The sequence below is a fragment of the Coffea arabica genome, chromosome 8c, assembly GCF_036785885.1.
Source record: "Coffea arabica cultivar ET-39 chromosome 8c, Coffea Arabica ET-39 HiFi, whole genome shotgun sequence".
NCBI lineage: Eukaryota > Viridiplantae > Streptophyta > Magnoliopsida > Gentianales > Rubiaceae > Coffea > Coffea arabica.
In genome coordinates, this window is record NC_092325.1 from 3883238 (window position 1) to 3894266 (window position 11029).

The 11029-nt window shown below is 35.4% G+C and overlaps 1 protein-coding gene across 1 annotated transcript; it reads left to right on the forward strand.

Annotated features, from left to right (window-relative positions):
• Positions 1 to 7099, forward strand: LOC113705292 (uncharacterized). The gene is made up of 5 exons (XM_027227098.2): positions 1 to 995; positions 2416 to 2452; positions 3808 to 4044; positions 5021 to 5068; positions 6405 to 7099. Exons 1-5 carry the CDS (start codon positions 670 to 672, stop codon positions 6888 to 6890), a joined length of 1134 nt encoding a protein of 377 aa, XP_027082899.1. The 5' UTR covers positions 1 to 669; the 3' UTR covers positions 6891 to 7099.
• Positions 7100 to 11029: the final 3930 nt, after the last annotated feature.

Below are 11029 nucleotides of genomic sequence, written 5' to 3' on the forward strand. Positions count from 1 at the left end.
ACATAATATTAAAGTGTCCCCTTCAAAGAGCTCCAATTCTTTCAACTCATTCGAAAGCAGACACAAAATTGCACCAACTCCGCCCCTTCTGATTTTCTCCCTATTCTGAGCTCTTCTCTTCTGCCACCCCAACCTCCACAGTCCACATATATATCCCCAACAATGCAATAACACACAAGCAGCAACTCCTCACTTATCTCTCGCTATTTGCTGCTTTCTCTCTCCCTCTCTCTCTCTCACACACGCACTAACACTCTCTGCAGTATCAAACCAGATGCCAGTAAGATGCATGATCTCAGCTTTCACAGTTTTATGCAAACAGACTTAGCCAGAGCCCTTAAAAGCCCTGAAATTTACTCTCCCCCTTGACCTCTTCTCTGAAACTACCTGCTCCAAAACCACATCTCACTACTACCATCTCCCGAACTCCTCAAAAACACACACCAGTACAAGACAAAAACACCCAAAAACACATACTAAACGTTATTCAAAACATTTTTTTTTAAAAGCTGTTTTTAAAATTCCAAGACCAACCCAGTTAAGAACACATGCATTCATGAAAAGGGTCTGCAAAAGCCATTCAAAAACTGGGGCGCGGCTGGAGGAATTTCAGGGGAAAACTCTAAAGAAGAAAATAAAAAGACCATCTTGTTCGATTTTTTTCGCAACATGGGTTGTCTTATATCTCAGCTGGCAGCAAAATTTGCATTCTTTCCTCCTTCTCCGGCGACTTATCAGGTGAAGAAGAGAGATGATGGGAAGTTGGTGGCCGTATCTACGACGTCGTCTATGCCCATTTCCGGTGCACCTGATGATCCTAGTCTAGATGTGTTGTTGCTTGACACCAAAAGAGGAAACAAAATTGTAGCTTTTTATTTAAAGAACCCATATGCTAGGCTCACTGTTTTATACTCTCATGGCAATGCAGCTGATCTGGGCCAGCTCTATGACCTCTTTATCCAACTTAAAGCTAATCTCAGAGTCAACCTCATGGGGTATCCCCATTTTTTCCTTTCTTCTTTTCAAATTTTCTGCATTCTCTTTTTGTTGTTCATAAAAATATTTTTTGTGCTTTTCCTATTGATAATCTATATATATTTGGTACACAAACTTCTGGGCTTTGTTTGTTCATCTGGTACATTTTTTTCCTTTTTTATTATTAGTTTTAGCAAATGGGTTCTTTTTTTGGAGCTCATTAATGACTGAAAATCTTGGAGGTGGATATATTGAATATATGTTATGCTGTGTTTCTAGGATATGGGATGTCTTTACATTTAATATTCATGGTTTTGGTAAAGGTCACTTTTTAGGCCTTTTTCTCTTGCACGATTTAATCGCTTTTGGCATTTCTCTTTCTCTTTATTTTTACCCTTTTTTGGGAGAGGTGGGGGGCGGGGCGGTGGTGGTGTTTGTTTCTAGATGGGTTAGAACTAATTTCTTTCTGTCAAATGTTAAATGTCTTTGTAAAGTTTTCGCCTTTTCTTGTTTTCTATGGGGAAAGTTTGCATTTTTGTCTGGCCTTTACTCGGCCAAGACTGTGAAACGGATTTGTTTTGTTGATGAATCGCTACGGTAGCAAAGCCTTGACTCAGATCTTCTGTTTCACTCGGTTGAGTTGTTCCAGTTTTAACAAGTTAAAAAAAGAAAAAGAAAAAAGAGGATCCCTGTTACCGTTTTTTTTTTTTTTCACAGACTTGAAATCAAGTGTCCAAGTTGATGCTTTTCCCTGATAGTTTTTCTCCACAAGGTTGTTGAATGGATTATTTGCTTTTGTTTTTTACAATAAAATATGCTGCATTGAAGTGAGGTAGGGCTGTATTATGGTTTTCTTGTTGTTACATGGTGCACATCCCTTTCCACTTTTACTTGTTTTTCATTTTTCTTGTCCTTTGTGAGTAAAAGTGAATCTGGGAATACTGGTGACTTTCTCCGAATGAAATGTGAAAGTGAAAAAGGAGAATTTAACTGCTGGGTTGTGATAGAGACATTGTGAATTGTGATCTCTTTGGGGATTGTGCTTTTGGGCAGTGAGACTTATCTTTTACTTTTATGTTAACAAATTGCGCTTGTTTTGTCCATATGCTTCCTACTGTCATGTCAGGTATAATGGGGTTTTTTGGAGTTAGAGTGATGCTACCTTGGAAAAGCTTTCAGTGTCCTCTCTGTGTTGTTTGCAGAATCTGTGGCTTAATAGTAGTTTTGGTTTTGTTTGTACATCATGAATTTGAAGGATAAAGTAGTTAAACTGGTTTTCTACTGTCATAGACTCTTTTCAGTTAGGCTAAACATAGCTTTCTGATTGTGGATGTAACCATTGACCTTGATTCATAATTGAAGATTATTGTCAATAATTTACTTATTTTTGTAGATATTTGTTTGTCTTGCGATTAATTGGATTCGTAATTTCTTATGCAGATATGATTATTCTGGCTATGGAGCTTCTACCGGCAAGGTCAGTTGAACTTACCATCATCCATCTATATCTGCTGTCTTGGCCTTGTCAAAAAATAAGGATCATAATGTGCAATTATGACCCATTTCTGTTCATGGTCAAAAATGAGTCCGGGAACAGAGAATATGAGGAATATAACAATTAAAATATCGAGGTGGGGACAGGAGGTTGTTTGATATACGTACAACTTTTGGAATGGTATGGCAGCTTACAAAATGAAATAGCTAATGACTACGGTCATTTCCTGTCACATGAAAGGGGGAGAGGACGTGATATTAGGTGCATATGTGTAGTGTTTGCATAATGAGCTTGGAAATTTATGCAAAACAATGAGTGTGTTTGGATAGGAGATTATTTGGAATAGTATTTTGATAAAACACTGTAGCACTTTCTGTGATGTGATGCATGTGAGATAAAAGAGCGGTTGGAAAGATAAAAGGATAGTTGAAAGATGTGTTCGTGATGCAATCAAATTTTTTTTTTTTTGCAAATAAAGCTCTATCCAAAAAATGTTAGCCAAATATAGCATGCTTAGTTAATGGCAGTAGATAAGTTGCTGATGTACATTTTAGCTTGTATGAAATTCTTTTTTTTTTTAGCAGTCTCTTTGTGTCATATTTGATGCGTCTGAAGTCCCCAATGAGGTGTCTTCATGCATATCTTAGACTACAAGGTTACTGAGACTCTCTCTTAAGCCTTTGTCTCCATCCGATCGTTATCCCTTTTCTATTTTGCCTCTAATCTTTATTTTGCCTCTAATCTTTATACTTCACTGCAACGCATGTTGACTTGGTGCTACGTAACCAATGTATCTGTGTCTGAATAAGTTTTGAGTAAATAAAAGTCGTTAAGATTGAAGATTTTGGCCTTAAAAGCTCTTTAATTTGTTCGTGTTCAGTGACAGCAGAGGAGTAACTCTTACTCATTATGAATCCTCAATCCAAAATTTACATTCCCAGTTGAAAATGATTCTCATCTACGGGCCAAACCTGTAACAGAATTTATTTTTTCACTTTTAAGGCTGGAAAGAGTAGTTCAACATTAAAAATCCACAAGGCAAGTTTGGGTCAAGCACCTTTGACTTGTCCCTGCAGATATAGATACTTAAGTGTAAAGCGTATGCAATCTGGCTGTGCAACAGAGATAAAACTCTTGACATTGGATGTCAATCAGGGAACCAGTTTGTGGTGAACCTCATAAGAGACAAGTTATACAGTTTAACATTTTGTTCTGGGCTGGTAAAATATCACTTGATACTGACCTGGTTTGTTTTCCAGGCTCTAGTTTAGCATGTGCAGGCTCTGTCATATTATTTTTTTGATGTCTAAAATACTTTATTTCTGTTTATGTGACAGCCAAGTGAATTTGATACTTATGCTGACATAGAAGCAGTATACGACTGCCTGGAAACTGAATATGGGGTTAGCCAGGAAGACTTAATTTTATATGGACAATCTGTTGGAAGTGGACCAACATTGCACTTGGCAGCTAAACTTCCCAGGTTGAGGGGTGTAGTTCTGCACAGTGCGATTCTTTCTGGTCTTCGTGTGCTCTGTCACGTGAAGTTCACGCTATGTTTTGACATTTACAGGGTAAGTAGCTATATGCTCTCCAGTCAGTACAAGAGATGAAACAAGAGGATATTCATTGATTCTGCTTATGTAGTCTATCTGTATAGTTAATTGAAACCTTTGATGTTAGACTCTGTGTTAGTTGATAATGTGGTTCAAGAATTTAACGTAAATCATCTTAGCATGTTTCAACAATCTATTTTGACCTTGAAACCTTTGATGTTAGACTCTATGTTAGTTGATATTGTGGTTCAAGAATTTAATGTAAATCATCTTAGCAAGTTTCAACAATCTATTTTGACCCATCCACTTTGAAGTTCAGCTGCTACAAGATACTGATCATTAGTTACAATATTTTTAGCAGATCTTGATGCATTTCTTTGTTGTCCGATCAAACCATCTGTGATCTAACAAATAAATGGTATGATGTTCTCATGGTAGATTCCCTGCAGTTCTTGTTTGTGAGCTAGAAATTCATTGATTTGGCTTCTTGTTCTGACTTAATTAAATGCATTGTCCCAAATTAATCAAGTGCAATTGGACTGAAAAGGGTTTGCAAAACAATCTCAAAACTAGGAGCAGACCTTTGAGCAAAACAATTATTGTATGCAATCATGGTGGCTTGATTTTTGCTTGAAAACTGTTTTCAACAAAATGTGTTCATGTGAAGATGATGATAATACCCTTCATTGTGTTAATCCTACTAAGTATTTGTGCTTCTGTAGGAATTGAAGCTTCTCAATTTGGCACAGTATGATGCCATCAAAGTTGAGGAAATATACTGCAATTTTGTGGATATTTTGGTTGCGAGAATCTTTTTTAAACTATTGAAATGTTATCGTTGAGATAGAAGCTATACTTTGTTAATTCAAGTCCAGTATGACCATGCATTTCTTGCCTGAATAAATCAAGACTTGTGGCTTGTGCTTTTACGCAAAATATAGCAGGAAATCCAATTTTTGCTGCTTAAATTCATTGTTGTTCTTTCAATGTGCAGAATGTAAATAAAATTCGGAAGGTGAAGTGCCCTGTGCTTGTTATTCATGTAAGTATTCTTCATATTTGATTTTATTTTAATCTTTTATTTTTCTCCGTGATTTTGAAGTTATACTCACCCAGAGTGTGTAGTGATGAGCATTCAGACCAACAACTCTTATTCTTGCTGAGTGGATATAAAACTTGCTTCTTCTTTATGATTGGGTTTCCTTTTTTTTTTTTTTTGCTGCATATTCTTGTCTAAAAGTCATTCCAGAGGAATATTTTATAAATGTAGGGTCTAAAAATATGCCACACTAGTCAGTGATCATGGACTTCATGGACTGAACTCCTGTACCCAGTAATAGGACATATACAAGAAATTTTACTAATAAGTATAAGTAGGAAGGATTCAATTGACTGCGAGTATTGGAATTGACTGATGACTGCTCAAGCCAAAATCATATTCCTCAATCAGAAGATGTTTGTGTTTTTGCTTTGCAGGTAGAAATTTAAATAACAACTACAGTTTGAGATAAAGTTTTCAAAAGAGTAAACAATTATTGTAACTAGCAGGATGTTGTGTTGGTTCTCAAGTAGTTGGAAGTTTTCATATGTTTTTATGTAAACTGATGGGCACAGCATGCTTTTACTACTGCCCCTTTTTCTATTTTCTGTTTGTCTGCCTTTGTAAGCATTGGGGGTTCTATAAATGTTCTTTTGGTTTGTTGGATTGATTGGACTCATTATGAGCTTTTAATCGCTATATTGACTAATATTAGGGAGTGGAAGAACATTAATTTAGTATGCCACTAAACTCAAGTAGATGAAATGACTTAATCTATGCAAATACTGCATTCTAGTTATTCATGGACAGACAATGACTAAGCTTCTCTTGCTTAATCTGATGCTCCTGAAAGCAGGAAACAAATAGAGTAAAGAAAGATAAGGTTTGATCAAGGAATCATGTCCAGTGCTCCGGAGGGGGCTAGATTTATGCTTGAAAATTATGTAGTCAGCATCAGAGCTATTAAAGATTTGTTTGTGTTTGTTGTTAATGATCAACTTCGTATAATCAAACGTCATCTTATGTCACTACATTTAACTTGATATATTATGGATGTTTGCTGCCTGATAACTCTGGCTCTTTTTATATCCTAACTTAATAAAAGATGGATTAGGGAATAATATATGCTGTAAATTATGTTGCATGAATGTGAGTTCTTGCCATACCTTAAGGTAATGTCAGCTTTAAAAGTTAATTTTCTTGGTAAGAGAAGGATTTAACCATAGGGCTAAGTTGTCTTTGGTGTACTGGAGAACAGTTCCAGTGAAGTCTTTTGGTTGGTCTTTTCGAAAACGAGCTTTTTATTATTAAAGCTGTTCCTTATGCTAGCGTTTTACAGGGTACTGAAGATGATGTAGTGAACTGGCTACATGGCAGTGGACTATGGAAAATGGCTAGGGACCCATATGAACCCTTGTGGATTAAAGGTGGTGGGCACTGCAACCTGGAGCTATATCCAGATTACATTCGCCATCTTTGTAAATTTGTTCAAGAAATGGAGAATATGACCACTGAAATCAGACTTGAAAAGATCCGGCAAACTCTAAGGCTAAACAAGAGGTCAAATTCCGCTGCCAGGAATTCCGCCACCAAGTGCTGCAAATTAAAATGTAAGCGATCCAGTTGCTTTAGTTGCTCGAAACCTAACTGCAACTCATGTTGCTGGTGGCCCAAATGCTCAGCATGCCAGCCAAAATGCCCTGAATGGAGACCTAGATGCCTAGAATGTATAAAACCTGGCTGCATGAAATGTTCATTCTGGTGTACTAAATGCTCATGTAGTTGGCCAAAATGCTCTTGTTCATGCACAAGTTCATGCTGCTAATTCTTTGTAATGGGGGATATAGCCTATAGGTAGACATAGTGCTTCAGTCTGAAATGCAACACTAGGAAGCTGTATAGATTGCTCAACTTTTGCTTAGACTCCTTAAAATGTGCAGTAGCCTGTGAGACATGAGAAAGTTAGTTTGGTGATATTAAAGCTATCAAATTGGGTGCTAGTAGTTTGTTGATAATGGTAAAGTATTTCACCTATATTCTTCAAGGGATTTATTTTTAGCATTTTTTCGCTTTTCGAGATCCATATTATTTTTTTCAGTTAAAACTGCATCATTTGCTTCTATTGTAGATGTTTGATATCTCACAAGAAATGCACTGTTTGAGATGATTTCAAGGTGATGATTTGACTAAAGAATATACTTGCCTAGACTAGAAGATTGAGTATAATTAAGGCAATATTTTGATTTTGGATCTTCAAAGGTTACAGAGGGAGTCTGATAAATGTATATTTGAGGTGTATACATTTCTTTCAAGTGCTAGCTGACTGGGTTTTAACTGTTATGAAGTTGGCCTTGATACATGGGCATCTTCAAGGTAATATCAACATAGGGTTGAGAGTCATAGTCTTGGATTAAGAATTGAACTTATGATTGAAATATTTTCTGTAGTGATGGTCTCATGGAGAAGACATTCAATTGCTTTTTTGGTGGAGGGCTTATGAAGTTTTTTTTTTTTTTTAACCTTTTGAAAGAAAAAAAAAACCTTTTGTGGGATTTTCGGTTTATAACTTTTTGGAGTATGAAAACCTGTTGTAATTAGAGTTTTCACTGGATGCAATAGTCTGAAATGCCAAGTTGATGGTGAACAAGTAACTAAATAGCTTGGGTTTCAAGGTGCTAAAAAAATTGGCAAGCAAAAAAGGAAAAAGAAACTAAAAAAGAAAAGGGCGATACTAATTGAAGTGTGAAAATCAACATTGGTATGTGGAAAATACTCAAAAACTAGCAATTGGAAAAGATTGGATGGTAGCCCAATTCAAAACTACATTTGTTTGGGCCAATTCTAAAGCATTAGCCAGATTGGGCACGCAACAATGTTCAGTAAATTTACGGCGACAGGCCTAAGAAGGGAGCATAATGAACCTTCATTGTCCAGGGGCTCATTCTAGAAAATGTTGAAGTACTTTTTTTCGGATAAGTGAAAGGTCTTGAATCCAAAATCTTATACTGACCGTTCAATCCAATCCTTCCCGAGAAAATGTTGAAGTGATATGATAACTTTCAAGAATTATTAAAGTGGTAGTAGTTAATATTTCAACGATAAGAAATAGTAATCTTCATATATGAGAGTGTTTCTAGACAAGATCGAAATTTGATACTCATTTTGCTTTTGTAGATATTGGAATTTTGCTTAAGGTTGTTATGCAAATGAACACTACAATCATAGTATAAAAATTAATCATTCTTTACTAGTTATGCATACAAAGCAAGAAAGCCAAATGTGTAGTCTTCAATAGATGAAGACATATAAATTAAATTCTTGACAACTAAAAAGTTGTAATGAATCTTAAATTGAGGAGATTGAGATCATGTTTCAATATAACAAGAAGAAAATGGCTTGGAACCTTCTTTTATTTAGAACTAAAATCCAAAAAAGAATTGTACACAAGTAAAAGGGCTTTTTTTTTTTTGTCGCATGATAGGATTTCTAAGGGACTCGATGTGAGTACAGACTCCATCGATAAAGGTCAATTAAGACGGTCACAATTGTAGCAAATTTTGGTGAGAGGCAATGATTGAACCTTGACCTCTCACCTTCCCAAGACTTGAGATATCTTTGGGTTACCAAACAGCCTCGCTGTTGGCAAGTAAAAGGGCATGTGATAACGTCAAAATGATGCAACAGTTTGGTATCTTTCAATTTATTTACAATAAATGTAATCCATTTGAAGAAAGTGGGGGACCGGAGACGAGCAACATGATTGAATATTTCATGTGCTTTATCCTGATTAAAGAAAGTGGAGGCCGGAGGGCAACATTTTGCATGAAAATGTTGTATCTTCCCATGCTCTAATTTTTGTTGGAATAGTTTGTGAATTGAAATAGAAATAAAGTTTGTCAAATTCAAAATATTGGGCAAAAGAAAAATGCTTAATGTAGCCTCTTGATGACCATTATAGTTAGGAAATGGTTTTGGCATGTTATTGTCCATTAAAGGAGACTAATTGCAATCTCTTGACGATCATTATAGAGAGGAAACGGTTTTGGCATGTTTTTACCCATTAAAGGAGGCTAAAGCAACCTCTTGATGATCATTAAAGTGAAGAAATCGTGACCCTTTAGTTTTGATGTCTTTTGGGTTGTCTTTCCTGTATAAATGACAAGTTTTTAGTAAAACAAACTTACTTAGCCATTTTGATCTTTTCTTAGAAAAGACCTTTTGATTTTACTGTCCAAAGTTCTTCATTCTTATTGTATCTTAGAGGTATATTGTCTTAACCTAGAAGCAAACTACTAAGTGTAGTAGGAGCAATAAACACCTAAGAATAGTGTTTGTACACGCCTCAAGAATTATCAACAAATTCCCTTTCTTTCGTGAAATTTCTGTACTCTTCTATTGTCTTGTTTTATTTTCTTAACAGTTTTTTTTTTCCATTGGTTGTCCTAAAGAAATCATAAGATGGTAAGAAGTAAACGTTAGATACAAAATTTGCCTTGAAATATTGAGTAGTTATCATAGTGTTATATATGATAAAAGACAGGTACTAAAAGAGTATTTGCTACAACTGGAAATGGTCATCATTCATGTGTCAAATGTTGAGTGGAGAAAGAGCCCAATATTTGTGAATGGTAAGAGCCAACCAGGTGTTAAAATTCCATCTCAAATTGATTGCAAAAAACATTGTTGAAACGTTCATTTTTTCCTACTTTTAGTGGTCAATTTCGATGAACAAAGAAAAAGTTCCATTGGACCTAACAACCACTCGAGTGCTAAAATAGGACTTTTCTCTGTTTGGGAACGTTTGTTTTGCAAACGAGTGCTGGTGCAGCAGCCCAAGAGGGCATGGGTGTTTCTTGCTGACTGACTGTATACATAATAGAGTTGAACACATCTTCCACATAGTATTTGATTTCAATCTTTGTTCCTATTTTTTGATTTTTTCTTTTTTGGGCTGGAATAAGTATGAAATTATCAATTTTGGTTCGAATTTAAGGGAGTTGGGAACAAAAAAAAAAAAAAAAAAAACTTGTGGTAATCTCTGTTGTTGTGATTTGGAGAATACAATTGAATCTGTTTTTCATAAGGAAGCTATATATTTTCACCTCATTTATGCTTCAAGGAGCAAACAATTTTACGAGCTTTGGAGTCACTTATTCAATAATTAGAGATCTTGGCTTCAAACTTCCCTTGCCCTCTCCCCACTTCTTAGATCCCACCCTTCTCCAGTTAGAAAAAAAATTTTCAGATCGCTAAGGTTCTGTGTTCTAATCCCCCTGCTTTTTTCCTCTTCCTAAATCCCACTTCTTCCTTGTTGAAAAATTTTTTTTTTTAAAAAAAAAAAAGATCGAGCAAATGTTTTTTTTTTTTTAATTAGGAGAACCATTTAAAAGGTAAACGTATGATTTAGTGTGAAGGATTACATGCTGAAACGATGTCAAAGTTCTCTAATTAACACTATGACCTCACTAACATTGAGAGTTTCAAACATAAAGCTCGTGTTTCAACTAAGAGTAAGTTGATCAAGTCCAACATGCAATATTAGTGCCAAAACATGCACATCTGCCAAAGACAAAGTCCAGTAGTACGTATTCACATCCGAACCATTAAAGACAAACTTAATCTGCATTTGACAATTGGCTTTAGCTCAGCAGCTACGAAAGGAAAAAAAAAAAAAAAAAAAAACCGGCCATTCATCCAATATTTCTAGCAATGATTGATAAATCTTGTAGTATATGTGTATTTTTACTTGCTAGTTTCTAATTGTCGTCATCAATCTATGCATTGAGTAATGATACAATATTGTTCAACATTTAAAAAAAAAAAGATAAAAATAAAATAAAAACTTCTCCTGATTTTATCTTTTTGGTTGGCAAAAAGAAACACTTGGTTCATTTATATTAAACAGTAATATGTGTGAAAGGCACTTATCTTTGATGCCAAATCATATTTTGAAAGATTCAAGTG

Bases quoted from the DNA above. Each gene is read 5' to 3' on its own strand.
- LOC113705292 (XM_027227098.2), top strand. From the start codon at position 670: ATGGGTTGTCTTATATCTCAGCTGGCAGCAAAATTTGCATTCTTTCCT. The intron at 2,453-3,807 runs GTCAGTTGAACT...TTTATGTGACAG, and splicing joins ATGGAGCTTCTACCGGCAAG to CCAAGTGAATTTGATACTTA. The intron at 4,045-5,020 runs GTAAGTAGCTAT...TTCAATGTGCAG, and splicing joins TATGTTTTGACATTTACAGG to AATGTAAATAAAATTCGGAA.